Source organism: Anomaloglossus baeobatrachus, chromosome 11, assembly GCF_048569485.1.
Source record: "Anomaloglossus baeobatrachus isolate aAnoBae1 chromosome 11, aAnoBae1.hap1, whole genome shotgun sequence".
Taxonomy (NCBI): Eukaryota; Metazoa; Chordata; class Amphibia; order Anura; family Aromobatidae; genus Anomaloglossus; species Anomaloglossus baeobatrachus.
The window spans coordinates 63945726-63962359 of record NC_134363.1 but is presented as its reverse complement, the minus strand read 5'-3'; the positions used below and the strand labels follow the sequence as shown (position 1 = coordinate 63962359).

At 48.1% G+C, this 16634-nt stretch overlaps 1 protein-coding gene across 1 annotated transcript in view; it reads left to right on the top strand.

The window, feature by feature from the left end:
- GRWD1 (glutamate rich WD repeat containing 1) overlaps nucleotides 1-9328 on the top strand; it is a 70697-nt gene extending 61369 nt beyond the window's left edge. Inside the window, exon 7 of the mRNA XM_075329444.1 lies at nucleotides 6376-9328. Coding sequence (XP_075185559.1) covers nucleotides 6376-6693 — 318 coding nt within the window. The 3' untranslated portion in view covers nucleotides 6694-9328. The remainder of the gene's footprint in view (nucleotides 1-6375) is intronic.
- Nucleotides 9329-16634: the final 7306 nt, after the last annotated feature.

Sequence of the window (16634 nt, the reverse complement as noted above, 5' to 3'; positions counted from 1 at the left end):
GGAAGATGGTGGCAGCAATGGAGGCAGTTCCTTTTGCGCAGTTTCATCTGCGTCCACTTCAATGGGACATCCTCCGCAAATGGGACAAGAGGCCGACGTCCCTAGACAGGAACGTTTCGCTGTCACGGACAGCCAAGACCTCTCTTCAGTGGTGGCTTCTTCCCACTTCCTTGTCGAAAGGAAAATCCTTCTTGCCCCCATCCTGGGCTGTGGTCACGACGGACGCGAGTCTGTCAGGGTGGGGAGCGGTCTTCCTCCACCACAGGGCTCAGGGAACCTGGACTCCGACAGAGTCCTCCCTTCAGATCAACGTTCTGGAGATAAGGGCAGTGTATCTGGCCCTAAAGGCGTTCCAGCCGTGGCTGGAGGGCAGGCAGATCCGAATACAGTCGGACAACGCCACGGCGGTTGCGTACATCAACCACCAGGGCGGCACACGCAGTCATCAAGCCTTCCGAGAAGTTCAGCGGATTCTGCTGTGGGCGGAAGCCACAGCCTCCACCATCTCCGCAGTTCACATCCCGGGCGTAGAAAACTGGGAAGCAGATTTTCTCAGTCGCCAGGGCATGGACGCAGGGGAATGGTCTCTTCACCCGGACGTGTTTCGGGAGATCTGTTGCCGCTGGGGAACGCCGGACGTCGATCTAATGGCGTCTCGGCACAACAACAAAGTCCCGGCATTCATGGCTCGGTCCAAGGATCACAGAGCTCTGGCGGCAGACGCGTTAGTTCAGGACTGGTCGCAGTTTCGACTGCCTTATGTATTTCCTCCTCTGGCACTGCTGCCCAGAGTATTACGCAAGATCAGGTCCGACTGCAGTCGCGCCATCCTCGTCGCTCCAGACTGGCCGAGGAGATCGTGGTACCCGGATCTGTGGCACCTCATGGTGGGTCAACCGTGGGCACTCCCAGACCGACCAGACTTGCTGTCTCAAGGGCCATTTTTCCATCTGAATTCTGCGGCCCTCAACCTGACTGTGTGGCCATTGAGTCCTGGCTCCTAGCGTCATCAGGGTTATCTCAAGATGTCATTGCCACCATGAGACAGGCCAGGAAACCAACGTCCGCCAAGATCTACCACAGGACTTGGAGGATCTTCTTATCCTGGTGCTCTGATCAGGGTTTCACTCCCTGGCCGTTTGCCTTGCCCACTTTTCTTTCTTTCCTTCAATCCGGAATGGACAAGGGCTTGTCTCTCGGCTCTCTCAAGGGACAAGTATCGGCGCTTTCCGTGTTTTTTCAAAAGCGTCTAGCCAGGCTTCCGCAGGTCCGTACGTTCCTGCAGGGGGTTTGCCACATAGTTCCACCTTACAAGCGTCCGCTAGAACCCTGGGATCTTAACAGAGTGCTGACGGCTCTCCAGAAGCCACCTTTCGAGCCGATGCGGGATGTCTCTCTATCTCGCCTTTCGCAGAAGGTGGCCTTCCTAGTGGCAGTCACATTACTTCGGAGAGTGTCTGAGCTAGCAGCGCTGTCATGCAAAGCCCCCTTCCTGGTGTTTCACCAGGATAAGGTGGTTCTGCGTCCGGTCCCGGAATTTCTCCCTAAGGTGGTATCCCCGTTTCATCTCAATCAGGATATCTCCTTACCTTCTTTTTGCCCTCATCCAGTTCACCAATGTGAAAAGGATTTGCACTTGTTAGATCTCGTGAGAGCACTCAGGCTCTACATTTCACGCACGGCGCCCCTGCGCCGTTCTGATGCGCTCTTTGTCCTTGTCGCTGGCCAGCGTAAGGGGTCGCAGGCTTCCAAGTCAACCTTGGCTAGGTGGATCAAGGAACCGATTCTTGAAGCCTACCGTTCGTCTGGGCTTCCGATTCCTTCAGGGCTGAAAGCCCATTCTACCAGAGCTGTAGGTGCGTCCTGGGCATTGCGGCACCAGGCTACGGCTCAGCAGGTATGTCAGGCGGCTATCTGGTCGAGTCTGCACACTTTTACAAAACACTATCAGGTGCATGCCTATGCTTCGGCATACGCCAGCCTAGGTAGGCGAGTCCTTGAGGCGGCAGTGGCCCACCTGTAAGAAGGGGCCGTTTTTTCGGCTTTTTTATCGAGGTATTCTTTTACCCACCCAGGGATTGCTTTTGGACATCCCAATTGTCTGGGTCTCCCAATGGAGCGACAAAGAAGGGAATTTTGTTTACTTACCGTAAATTCCTTTTCTTCTAGCTCCTATTGGGAGACCCAGCTCCCGCCCCTGTTCCCTTCGGGCTGTTGTTCTTTTGTGTACACATGTTGTTCATGTTCAATTGTTCTTTGGTTCATGGTTTCAGTTCTCCGAACATCCTTCGGATCGAATTTACCTTAGACCAATTTATAAGTTTCCTCCTTCCTGCTTTGGCACCAAAACTGATGGGCCCGTGATGCACGGGAGGGTGTATAGCAGAGGGGAGGGGTTACACTTTTTAAAGTGTAATAACTTTGTGTGGCCTCCGGAGGCAGAAGCTATACACCCCAATTGTCTGGGTCTCCCAATAGGAGCTAGAAGAAAAGGAATTTACGGTAAGTAAACAAAATTCCCTCCTTCTGTGGCAATTTAGTGCCCAGTGTCAGAGCTAGGTTTACTAAATAGAATAGACTTGGCTCAACTACCAAACTTGGAGGTGCACGGGAGAAAATAAGAGTTAATATGTATATACTCCGGCACACTCAAGAAAATATGAAGAAGTCCAAAGTGGTGCTCAAAAAATGTTTTTTTATTTATAATTCATATATCGTCCTATTGGACGATATATGAAATATCATAAAAAAACAAATTTGAGCACCACTTTGGACTTCTTCATATTTTCTTGAGTGTGCCAGAGCTAGGTTTATGACTTTCTGACACAGTCAAGGCACCCAGTGCCAGAGGCAGCAAAACATCTTTGAGCCTCCACCCTATTTGATGGTAGGTCGTGTGTTCTTTTCTTTGTAGGCCTCATTCTGTTTTCAGTAAACAGTGGAATGATGTGCTTTACCAAAAATCTGTCCAGCAGGACAATGACCCCAAACACAAGTCAAGAAGCCCCCAGAAATAGATGGTAACAAAGAGCTAGAGAGTTCTGAAGTGGCAGCAATGTGTTTGGGTCTAAATCCTATTCATACCTTTGGAGAGATCCTAACCCCTTCACCCTCTGGCATTTTTTTTTTCTTTCAGTCAATCTTGCCATCTGAGAGCTTGTTTTTGCGGGCTGAGTTGTACTTTTGAATAAAACCATTAGTTTTACCATATAATGTACTGGAAAACGGGGAAAAAAAATCCAAATGTGCTGTGAAATTGCAAAAAAAAGTGCAATTGCACGATTTGTTTTTGGGATATTTTATTCACAAAGTTCATTATATGGTAAAACTGATGTCAGTGTGATGCCTCAGGTCAGTGCGAGTTAGTTGATACCAAACATGTATACTTTTTACATTTATCTACAGGGTAAAAAAAAAAATTCAGAAGTTTGTCCAAAAAAAGAATTGCGCTTTTGGTGCCGTTTTCCTATATGGAGCCTTGTAGTGTTCTCATATTTTGGCATCTGGGGATCAGTGACAGCTTATTTTTTGCTTCTCGAGATGACGTTCTTAATCCATTTTTGTGCAGATGTGCAGTTTTGATCACCTGTTATTGCATTTTAAAAAAATTGTGGCGCCCAAAAAAACGTAACTGACTTTTTTTTTTTTTCTCTCCACGCTGTGTACCGATCAGATTACTTGATTATATATTTTAATTGGGCATTTCTGCACTCAGTGATACCAAATGTGTTTATCTGTTTTTATTTTCAATAAGGTGAATGGGGGGGGTGATCTGAACATTTTAGGTGTTTATTTTCTTGTTTTTTCATACTTTTTTTTTTTTTTTCTCGTTTTCCTAGGGGACTATAAGGATCAGCAGTCTGATCGCTTGTGTATTTGTTGATCAGAGCTGCTCAGATCAGCAGAAATGCTGCGTTCCTGTTAGTGTCGCTGCTCTGTAACAGGAAATACATCATGATAGCGACAGGAATCATCACATGACCCGTTGCTACCATGGCATTCATTGGCTCCCCATGATCGCTTCACAGGGCCTCCAATGGCAGTGGGGAACGGTGAGATCCCCACTGCGGCCATTTAAATCGTGCCGCACATGTTAGCTGATTTATACAGCTGACGTGTGCCTACCTGGTACGAGCAGATCTGCGATCCGCCCGTACGTGTTAACCCCTTTAATTGCCGCTGTGAAACTGTTACAGCGGCATTATAATAGTGGTGTTCCGTTTATTCACTGCCCAACATAAAAAGTCACATGACGTGATCCCGATGGTTGACATGGTAGCACAGGGTCATGCGATGACTCCTGTAGCTCACATCACTCACTTCCAATATCACAGGGCCGAGAGCTGTGAGAGAGGAGATAAGCATATCTGATGTTCACAGCTGGGTAGCTGTGATCAGCAGATATGGAAGAGCGATCAGACTGCTGATCCTTATAGTCCCCTAGGGGGACTAGTAAAATAAAAAAAAAGTATTGAAACATTAAAAAAAATAAAAAAAAATAAGTTCAAAGCCACCCCCCTTTTGCTTCATAGAATATTAAAGGGTTAAAGAAATATACACACATTTGATATTGCCGCGTTCAGAAACACCCGATCTATCACAATATAAAATCAATTAATCTGGTAAATGCCGTAGCGGCAAAAAAAATTCCAACTGCCAATTTTACGTTTGTTTTTTTTTTTTGCTCGCCACAAATTTTGTGCAAAATGCAATAACAGGCGATCAAAACGTAGCATCTGCACAAAAATGATACCATTAAAAACGTCAGCTCAAGACGCAAAAAATAACCAGTCACTGTGCCATAGATCCCACAAAATAAGAAGGCTACGGGTCTCGGAAAATGTTGCAAAATGTACGACACTTTTTTTTTTTTTTTTTTTTTTTGGGACAAACTTTTGATGTTTTTTTAATTCGTTAGATAAAAATAAACCTATTCATATTTGGTATCTACGAACTCGCACCAACCTGAGACATCACACAGACACCATTAGTTTTACCATATAGTAAACCGTGACTAAAATACCTCAAACAATTGTGGAATCACACTTTTTTTGCATTTGGAATTTTTTGCCGGTTTCCAATTCACTATATGTTAAAACTCATGATTTCATTTAAAAGTAGAACTTGTCCCGCAATCAACGAGCCCTTATATGCCTATATTGACGGGAAAAATAAAAACTATACGGCTCTCGGAAGAAGAGTGGCAAAAAAAAAACAACAAAAAAAACGGAAAGCTCTAAATCGTCCGGTCGTGGAATGGTTAAAGATTGTTTTTTGTTTTTTTTTTATACAATGTTCTTAATTCTCATGTGACTGGAATCCTAAAGGAGTCGTCTCATTGGATATCCTCTTAGAAAGAAGCCAACGTTTCTTCTCACCCTAAATCATTTCTCAGTGGGAGAAGCCTGATCTTGGCACACATTTTCCTTCTTGTCAGTTGCTGCGCGCTCCTAGAGATTGTAAATTGGCACCCCTCTGTGGCTGCGCTGCTGATCTGAGCGCCTCATGAGGCTGTCGGCAGAGGCGGCTTTACCTCTACAGCCTGGGAAGCGCAGAGGCAGCCAGTGCAGGTGGCCTGCAGGGTGGCTGGTAACCTTGTCAGCGAATGATACGCTAATTTGCATCGTTGCATGTTTTTACACTTGGGACAACCCATTTTAGTCGGTTTGGCATATAGGCAGCGGTTCATTGTATGAGAACTCCTTCTAAAGAGAATCTGTCAGCAGGTTTTTCCCATCTTATCTAAGAGCACCATAATGTAGGCAAAGAGGTCATAAATCCAACAGAGTATCACTTAGCTTAGATTACTGGGTGAAACTGTTCTGACATAATCAAATTGTTAGTTTTTGCCATGTAGCAGAGCTGAGAGAGCTGTCCTCACCCACACCAGGCTCTCTATAGAGATTGAGCACAGAGGAGGGGGGGGGGTGTCGGCCTGCCATGCGCCAGACATTGCACTCCCCGCACTGATAAGGGTCTCGCCAAGGACACCGTCTGCAAGGATTGTGTATGTTCTCCCCGTGTTTGCATGGGCTTCCTCCTGGTACTCAGTTTTCCTCCCACACTCCAAAAACCTACTGATAGTGACTTTAGATTGTGAGCCCCAATGGGGACAGTGTTGCCAATGAATGTAAAGCGCTGTGGAACGAATAGCGCTACATAAGTGAATAAATAATAATATTACTACTTAAACAAACATGGCAAATAAACAGATGGGCCCTTGACAATACAGGCACCTCTGAATTCTCTGTATTAACCCTTGCAGCATGCTGGCTTCAGCTTACATAGCAAAAACCTGCTGACAGATTCCCTTTAAAATGTTATTAGTTTTTATTTTTTTCTTGTACTCATGCTGATTTTTCTTTATTTTCACAGAAAGGAGTAAGTGTGGCGCGGTTTAAGCAGCACACGGCCCCGATCACCTCTGTGGAGTGGCATCCTACAGACAGCGGGGTGTTTGCAGCTGCCGGCGCGGATGATCAGATAACGCAGTGGGATCTGGCGGTGGAGAGAGATCAGGATCAGGAGGGGGACACAGAAGACCCCACGCTGCAGGCCATCCCACCACAGCTGCTGTTTGTGCACCAAGGAGAAAAGGACATCAAGGAGTTACATTGGCACCCGCAGTGCCCGGGGGTGCTCATCAGCACGGCCTTGTCTGGCTTCAACGTGTTTCGTACAATCAGCGTATGAGGCCGTTCTCCACTCATCAGTATGGACAATGTGCAAATCAATCAGTGGGGTAAATGACGACACCACGGCCGGGTACAACAGATCCCCAACACTCACGAACACGTGGCCTTCTCATAGATCGTTAAAAGCCACTTTCTTCATTTCTAAGGACACTTATTTATAAAGAAGGCTTCTGCCCTGTCCCTTATATTGCTGGGCGCTTACAAACACTGTGTGTTTTACATGAACTCTTTTTTAGATAGGATATGACCTTAAATATATTGTCTATTTTCTGCAACGACATTTTTCATCAGTCTGACAAGGGGTAGCGTCATGTTCACACACCTCCAATGTAGGAGAAAGCACTAAAAGCGCAATGATCCTACATGTAAATATCGATATCATGAGTCTATATTTAGGGCATAAATGTACTTTTTCTCACCAAACCAGGAATAAAAGTCTTTTCTTGCAAGTTGGTGTACCTGCACTTCATAGGGAACCTGCCATTTGATTTATGGTGCCTGAACCACAGGAACGCATGAATCCGAGACCATGTATGTTTTACTGTCAAGCACTGTGGCAAAATAAAGACAACAAAGGACGGTAACTCTGTATCTCAGAAGTCTTACGCTCTACCCTTCCTGCTCTCTAGCAATGGCCTCTCCTATGTGTGTGTGTTAGCACAGCCCTGTACATCACTGGGATCGAGGACAAGCCGCATGGGACTGGCCTCGGACTAGTTATCAGCAGTTTTCTCCATTTGGAGGTTCTTCATTAAAATGCTGCAAGCCTTATAGGTGCTGAAATATTCTGTTCCCACTGGGTCAGGGTCACTAGTCAAATTAATTTTGACATTAAAATGCTGATTTATCAAAATTGTGAATTTTTTTTTTTCTACGCGGCTGTTATCAGGGCAGCAGCCACAGTACAAGATCAAGGTGCAATGGATCTTTCACATACAATTACATAGCATGTTAACTTCTAACTGCAGAGTTGTAGTCTTTGTTTTGTAGTTTTGGCTCTACGTTGCATAGATATTGGCAATCAAATATTTTGATTCTTAAGTTAAAAGAAACATGTTACGTGAAAAAACGCTATTGACCTGCCGATATGGGGATGATCTGCAGGTTAATAGCATCCTGAACCTGCTTGTTGATTGCAAGTTAAACCCTGCTATAGGGAGGAAAAAAACTTTAATCCTCCAAGCAGCAGTCAGATTTCAGTCCTGGGGGTGGTGCCAATGCGAGTTCAGTCACCGATCTGTATAGAGTGCAGTTGGAAATGCACCCCCCGCACTGACTGACCGCAGCATCTAATTATGAGCTGGTATACATCTACAAGTGCATCTCAACAAACTAGAATATCACGAAAAAGTTAATTTCAGTAATTCAATACACAAAGGGAAACTCATCTTATATAGACATTACACACAGTGATCTATTTCAAGGGTTTATTTTTGTTAATGCTGATGATTATGGCTTACAGCCAATGAAAACCCAAAAGTAATCTAAGAAAATTAGACTAATTACCGCAAAACGCCTTCAAAGGCTTCCTAAGCGTTTAAAATGTTTCCTTAGTCTGGTTCAGGAGGTCACAGAATCATGGGCAAGACTGCTGACTTGACAGATGTCCAGAAGGCAGACATTGACACACTCCACAAGGAGGGTAAACCACAAAAGGTCATTGCTAAAGAAGCTGGCTGTTCAGAGTGTTGTATCCAAGCATATTAATGGAAAGTTGAGTGGAAGGAAAAAGGTACAAAAGCAACCGGGATAACCGCAGCCTTGATAGGATTAAGAAAAAGCCATTCAAAAATTTGGGGAAGATTCACAAGGAGTGGACGCTGCTGGAGTCAGTGCTTCAAGAGCCACCGCACACAGACGTATCCAGGACATGGGCTACAAGTGTCACATTCCTTGTGTCAAGCCACTCATGACCAATAGACAACACCAGAAGTGTCCTACCTGGGCCAAGGAGAAAAAGAACTGAACTGTTCTCAGTGTCCAAGGTGGTTTCAGATGAAAGTAAAGTTTGCATTTCATTTGGAATTCGCGGTCCCAGAGTCTGGAAGAAGAGTGCTGAGGCCACAATCCAAGCTGCTTGCGGTCTAGTGTGAAGTCTCCACAATCACTGATGGTTTGGGGAGACATGTCATCTGCTGGTGTAGCTCCACTGTGTTTTATCAATACCAAAGTCAGCACAACCGTCTACCAGGAAACTTTAGAGCTTCATGCTTCCCTCTGCTGACAAGCTTTTTGCAGATGGAAATTTCATTTTCCAGCAGGACTAAGCACCTGTCCACACTGCCAAAAGTGCCAATACCTGGTTTAATAACCACAGTATCACTGTGCTTGATTGGCCAGCAAACTCACCTGACCTAAAGCTCATAGAGAATCTATGGGGTATTGTCAAGAGGAGGATAAGACACCAGATCCAACAATGCAGACGAGCTGAAGACTGCTATGGAAGTCCAGGTTGCTTTGATAACACCTCAGCAGTGCCACAGGCTGAACACCTACATACCACATTGCCGCACCGATGCAGTAACACATGCAAAAGGAGCTCCGACCAAATATTGAGGCATTTACTGTACAGACTTTTCAGCAGGCGCCAACATTTCTGAGTTTAAAATCATTTTTTCAGTTCTTATATAATCTAATTTCCTGAGATAATGACTTTTGGCTTTTCATTGGCTATAAGCCATAATCATCAACATTAACAGAAATAAACACGTGAAATACACTGATTTAATAACTCCATATAATTCCCTTTTCTCCATCGTTTCATTGGGGGACACAGGACCATGGGTTATGCTGCTGTCACTAGGAGGCTGACACTAAGTAAACAGAAAAAGTTAGCTCCTCCCCAGCAGTATAACCCCTGAGCCAGAGGCGGACTCAATCAGTTTTTTTGCTTAGTGTCGTAGGAGGCTGATGTGGGCCGACTGGGCCCTCTTCAGCCACTTGATTTTTTGCGTATATTTTTTCTTTTTTCTCTCGGCGACGCTCGTCGCTCTCATCTGTTGGAATTTTCTTTTTCTGCAGGTATCGTTTCTCTACCTCAGCCCTCGCAGCCCGTGTGGGTACCGCTCCCCTGGGTCGCAGAAGCTTGAGTTCTCGGGCCCTCTCCCCCGTCCAATTCCACGGTACCACTCCCGGGTTGGCACGCTGGGCTAATCCTTCCTGGGCACCTCCTATTCACCCTGCGGTATCACCCCAAAGGGTGCAAGGGCATACAGCAGGGACTGGACCTCACAGCGCGTCTGGATGATGATGGGGCCCGCAGCGCTGCTTCAGGGGGCTCCCTGCCCCCACCGGCGTCCACCTTCCCTGCCTGCCTGCCTGCCTGCCTCATCCTTCTGCGGTCCGCAGCCTGCACACTGGCAGAGGCTACGCCGCCGACCAGGTAGGACACCCCCTCCTACCTTCCCCCCAGGCGGTTACAAAATATGGGCCCCGGTCCGGGCCTACTCACCGGGCGCCCCGGCCACGTCCTCTCCCAGCGCTGGAGTCCGCACTGACGGCCGGTGCACGGATGTCGCTGCCGCGCCGCCGCCCCCACAGGTAGAACCGCCGGTTTCTACATAATCCGGCGCTGGCTGCTTCCTTTTAGGCTCCGGCCTGGGCCTAGTCACCGGACGCCCCGGGCCGCATCGGGCGACAGAGCGCACGCACTGCCGCCATCCGGTCTTCGCAGCTGCGCCGCAGCCACCGGACAGCCGGCCGGTACCCTCCATGCTCCGGCAGCCTTCAAAATTTAGGCCCCGGCTTCGGCCTTGTCCCCGGCGTCCTAGGCCCGCCTCCTGCCGCAGCGCGATTGGCCGCCGGCCGCTCAATCTCCACCCTCCTCCCAGCCCCAGGCATCACAGGAGGGGGCGGTGGGGGTTTTTTCCCGCTCTCCTCGGCCCCCCCCCCCCCCACTCCCACCCCAGCATTCATTTTAAAAAAAAAAAAAAGAGACTGATTATAGCAGTCTCCCTAGTCTGCGGATTGCTGAAGCTACAGCAACCACTCATAGGGGGGAAAAGTAGCCAGCATTAGCCACTGAACGGTAGTGGTTGTTCTGTTCTTTTGTCATGGGCTCAGTTTATTTCAATATGTAAAGGTAGACATATATGTATATTAACTATTACGAGCACAATACAGGTTGAGAATTTAATTAAAAATTATGGGATTGGTTTGATTCAATGGGAATTTTTTCTGCATTTTTTCTGCAGCATAATGTCTGAACCTGTCTTTTCTTGCATCATGACTCTTTGTGTGAGATCCTACAGGTGCTTCCTTATGATGGTTGTAAATTGCTCTTTTTATTCTTAGTAAGAACATACTTTTTGATATTTGCAAAAAGTACATGGTTGCATTCTAGACTCCCCCTTTTTTCTTTGTGTTCAAGGTTATTGTTTGAGTCTGCAATATAAGTTCTAAATAATGGAAATCTGGAAGTGGTTTTTCTATGTACATATATATATATATATATATATATATATATATATATATATATATATATATATATATATATATATATATATATATAGATATATAGATATATATATATATATAGATATATATATATAGATATAGATTATGTATATTAACTCTTACGAGCTCTTATTCGGGTTCTTGATTTGCATAAGAGGTACAGTTGGTTTAGGGCTGTTCTCTCAGTTATGAATTGCCCCGAACGTTGTCACATTAGTACTCCAGCTTCCGCGGGCCCTGGCACTGCACGCACCGGTATCCCGCACCGGCAGGCGGGTTGGCGCTCTCTCTCTCTCAGACCCCGCATACCCGTGCTGACGTCCCTCGGGTGGGTGCGCATGCGCTGCGCCCCCGGGCTGTCGCTCTGCCGTAACCGTCCGCAAGACTGGCGCTTTCCCCCCGGTGAGTTGGGTCCCGTACTAAGGATCTTTTCCTCTGCCCAAGGCGGACCCGCCAGGTCTCGTCTTCTGCGCTCCCAGGGTTCACCTTACTCCTCAGGTCCAGACTGCCTCTCCTCTAGTAGTCTTTCGACCTTTCGGGGATGGCCCAGGCGTTTCCACCTCTGCTGGACTTCGAGCAGGAGTACCGGGATGTTTGGCGCATGACTAATAGCCGGGTAAGGATGGTGAGTCAAGCCTTAAAGGTACGGACAGTCCTTCTCTACGTGCACGCACCGGGGGAGGTGAGTCCCGTACCAGGGACCTCACCCGCTGCTCGAAGCGTACCCGCCAGGTCTCGCCTTCGGCGCCTCCCCCTGGTTTTTCCTTCATTCCCAGGTCCAAAGCTCCCGCTCGTCCAGAAGCCTTCCGACCTCTCTGGGGATGACCCAGACGTACCACCTCTGCTGGATTCCGGGCAAGCGCCGAGGTTCAGCGCATGACGATTAGCCTGGAAGATACGGTGAGTCAGACCATAAGGCCACGGATAGTTCTCTTCTCCTCTCTGAGCACGCAGGTCTCCTTGAAGACTTTTCTAGAGGACCCAGGATGTTTGTCAGTGGACATCCAATAGTTCGCAGAGCTACTGCTCCTTCACAGACATCAGCCAGACTGGACGTTACCAGCGGTAAGTCTTGTTATTCTCTTTATTCATTCTCCAAGGGGCTCCGGAGAGAAGTGGCATGCCCCCCTGCGATCGACTCGCCAGGTTACCTCTTGGCTGATCATCCCTAAGGTGACGTCTCTCAGGGACCACACGGTCTCCCTACGCAGAGGACTACATTCCATATCTGCCGATCAGAACTGGTTGACATCTTCGGTAAGTCCCTTCTCATCATAGCCCTGGCACTTTCACAGCTTCACGGTCTGAGCCTATAGCAGCAGTGTGACCACACGTCGAGGCCTCTGCCTCAGGAGCGGGATCGCGGAGGCGACATCTAAAGAGTCGCTGACCTTCCTTCCGCCTTTAGGTGAACGTACCTTCGGACATAGGTTAGTCCAGTGGATCCCCTAGACTACGTGAGGGAAGTGTACATCTCTCCATAGGCTACGTGAGGGAAGGGCATATCTCTTCCCAGCATCGGCCCAGACGCTCAGGATCGTCGCCTTCACCGCTCGGCTCCTGTCCGTTCGAGCCGCAACCGTCAGGGCGCCTCTATTTCTCATCGTCATTTCTCGCTACTAGGGCAGCTGTTCCACCGGTTGGAGTCCTTTCAGATCTCGGCCCGGTAGATCATCCCCTTAGGCATGTTTTTCGAGACCGCCATAGGGAAGTTACTCTTCACGCTGGAGTAGTTTTTCCTTCCCCGCACCAAGTTAGGTTCGATACGTTACTCCGCAGCGGCTGGGGGAGGTGATAGCGGTGGTACACTTACCGGTGTTCATCCTTGCCCTTCCAGAGGTCCCCACTGAAGAACGGAGATAAGTAACCTCCGTCTGCCCCGGGGGATCCGCCTTTCCCTTCCTAGTGGACCAGCTTTCGTGTCCGGTCCCTGGGAAGATCCCCTCTCCGTCTCCTCTGGCGAATAGCATCAGCCATTACCAGTCTCCTATGCTAGGGTGGGCTTGTCCACTTTCCACAGCACGATCCCTAGGAACACCCCCTTTGTGTGGTCTCCCCTTCAGCATTCCAGGATTTCAGATCCATCCGGTTAGACTGGTTACGTTTTCTTCACTGGGGCGAGGTTGTTCCGGTCAGGTCCCAGTCGGACCATGCCACAGCGGTGGCGTGCATCATCCACCAGGGAGACGCAGGAAGTGTCGTGAATAAGGAAGAGGTCAAGAAGATCTTGCTCTGGGCCGGATCTCGCGCTCTCTAATCTCAGCAGTCCACTTCCCTACTAGGCAGAATGGCTCCTCAACCGGGTAGTCTCCAGCCAGATCTACGACGAAGGAAGACCTCCAGTAGTGGTCCTATTTGCCCCCCGATCCAGCTTCTAGTCAACGGCGCACCTAGGGTGCCACCCTTTTCTGCGCTAGGTGACGACGCCCTCGCCCGGCTGTGAGGCCGGTTCATTTTTTCATTTTCTTGGGCATCTGCCTACGGCTCCCCATGATCTCGAGCTTCTCAAGAGGGACCGAGGCAGAGGGTGGCTATGGAGGGGCCCAGGCGAGCATAGTTCACAGAAGTCACTCAATCCACTCGCAGAGACCCTGTGGCGCTTTCCAGACCGTCCAGTTCTTCCGTGTCGAGCCCGCTCTGACACCAGGACTTAGAAGCCCTAAGTTTCCCGACCTTAAGAGCGGATCCCGGGTTCTTGCTCGCACAGGCCGGTTGGCAAGAAGGATGCAGACAATGTTGGAGACCGGGGAGCTGGTTCCCTCGAAAATGTATTACCACACGTGTGGCATTCATCCGGGGGGTAAAAGTGCACATCTTCTTTCCTCTCTCTTTCTCGCTCCTTTCCTGCACTACTGCCATGCTGACAGTCAGATCTGGATGCGGCTTTCTAGCGCGTCCCTCTAGGGGCCTGGTGTCGACGCGGTCATTTCAGTTCAGAGGCTTATCACTTATCGTCCCACGACCAAGGTGTTTCACGCAGAGAAGCGTCCATCTGGCTCGGCGGCATCGCCGTCCACTAGTGACGTGGGACCTTAATCTAGCGATGGGTTCACCTCACGGCTCTCGGTTTGAGCTTTTCCGAGGGCTTCTTACTCCCACATGTTTGGATAGGTGGGCTCCTCGTGACCGTCTCCTTGTCTCAAGGGGCATCAGGGCGGACATCTCTCTCTTGTTGCCTTTGTTCCCCCCCTTTTTTTCCAGGTCCTCCAGTAGGGCAAGGGGGGTGCTCCGGCCACTACCCTCCCTTCGGTCCAAGGCAGCCCGCCTTCCTTCCAGATAAGGTGTTTGGGGTTTCGAGTTCGGTTCTAGTACCTTCTCTCAGCCTGAAAAGAGCCTAGTCCGGACCGCACTTTTCGGTATGCTCCGACAGTCAGTTCATCTTTCAGGACAGTTCCTCTTTTCATCCGGTCCCAGGAGGCGCATGCTGGCGCCCAGGGCTAAGATTTCCATAGAGATCCTTCCGTCATAGGTGAAGCCTATCGCATGGAAAACGGACCTCCGCCGTTTTTTTCTACCGTCCAAGGAGGGTTTCTTGGATGATTGGACTACAGACGTTGACGGACCGAGGTCTGCCGGGCCTCCTACTGGTCTAGTAGGCAGACCTTTACTAGTTCCTATCAGGTCACACCCAAGCTTTGGCAGTGGCCAGTCTTGCCGTTATCTTTGCGGGCGGCAGTAGCACACCTGTAACAAGGTAGGTAATTGTAGGTCTGGGTCAAGCCCGACTGGAGGTAGCGGTTTCCTACCGATCTCCGGTGATGGTTCTCTTCCCACCCAGGGACTGCTTTTGGACATCCCATGGTCCTGTGTCCCCCAATGAAACGATGGAGAAAGATAGATTTTTGTGTACTCACCGTAAAATCTCTTTCTCTGAGTCTTCATTGGGGGACACAGCACCCACCCTGCTTGTGTTTTTTTTGAGTTACATTTTACCGGTCTGTTGCCTCAGTGGCCTTATTCCCAGGCCATTGGTCGCACGTCTATTTGGTTAAGGTTTTTTCCTTGTCTTATTCCGGATTGTTTGGTTCTCCTCCTACTGCTTGTGCACTAAACTGATTGAGTCCGCCTCTGGCTCAGGGGTTATACTGCTGGGGAGGAGCTAACTTTTTCTGTTTACTTAGTGTCAGCCTCCTAGTGACAGCAGCATAACCCATGGTCCTGTGTCCCCCAATGAAGACTCAGAGAAAGAGATTTTACGGTGAGTACACAAAAATCTATCTTTTGTATTGAATTACTGAAATTAACTTTTTGATATTCTTATTTATTGAGATGCACTTGTAGCTCTACTATACACACATCAGATAAATTCCACACTCTCCTATATGCAACAGGTGTGAATGCTTGTGTGTGCGTGTTAAATATCAGACAGAACATTCTGTATAATATACAGGCAGGAGAAATGTATGTTTGAAATAAAATCACAAACTTAAAGGGAACCTGTCAGGTCCAATCTGCACCGAGACCCACAAGCAGTTCTGGGTGTATATTGCTAATCCCTGCCTAACCGTCCCAGTATATAGTAGTATAGATAAAGAGATCTTTGGAAAAGTATTTCTAAAGATTTTATCGTATGCTAATTAGCAAGGGGACTATTCTTCTGGGCGTTAGTCCCCCCTCATTAGCATGTTACTACGTCCTTGTGGGTGTGCTAACATGCTAAAGTATGTGCAGCATCAGAGAATGATGTCACTCACCTATCCGCCGCCTGACACTGGATTTTGGTTCAGTGCGCATGCTCCCGGAGTTTGGATCATGCGCACTACGAAGCCGGGTGTACGCGTCACGGCTTCAAACTCATGTAATGCGCATAACCGTAGCTCCGGGATCATGCGCATTACTTGTAATGGGTGCATATTGGACCGGACAGGTTTCCTTTTAAAGAGGTTGTCCACTACTTTTACATTAATGGCCTCTCATTAGGGTAGGTCATCAATGTAAAAGTAGTGGACAACCTCTTTAAGTTTGAAAAAACAGGAATTTTATTTTTTTGAGACATTCTCCAGCTCTCCTGATTATAGGTGCCCATCTGTTATTCTTCTATGTCAGGGTTGGAAACCTTTATTCTGCCAAGGGACATTTTGATACCGTATTGCTACCATCATTCAGGGGCTGCACAAAATGATCAACTTTAAAATTAGCCTGCAATATTTGGTCAATTAACTCACCCCTACTGTAGCGACTGTGCCACTTCTCTTCGGTGCAGCTGTGATGTTCGGTGATATTGATAATGTTGCTTCTTACAACTGCTTTTCCAGGTTTGTCTCTGTGTGGAGAGCAGTCAACTCTGGCATACGTTTTGTAAATCCTATACATCACACAGATGCTGGGACTGCTGTATATACATCACACAGATGCTGGGACTGCTGTATATACATCACGCAGATGCTGGGACTGCTGTATATACATCACGCAGATGCTGGGACTGCTGTATATACATCACGCAGATGCTGGGACTGCTGTATATACATCACGCAGATGCTGGGA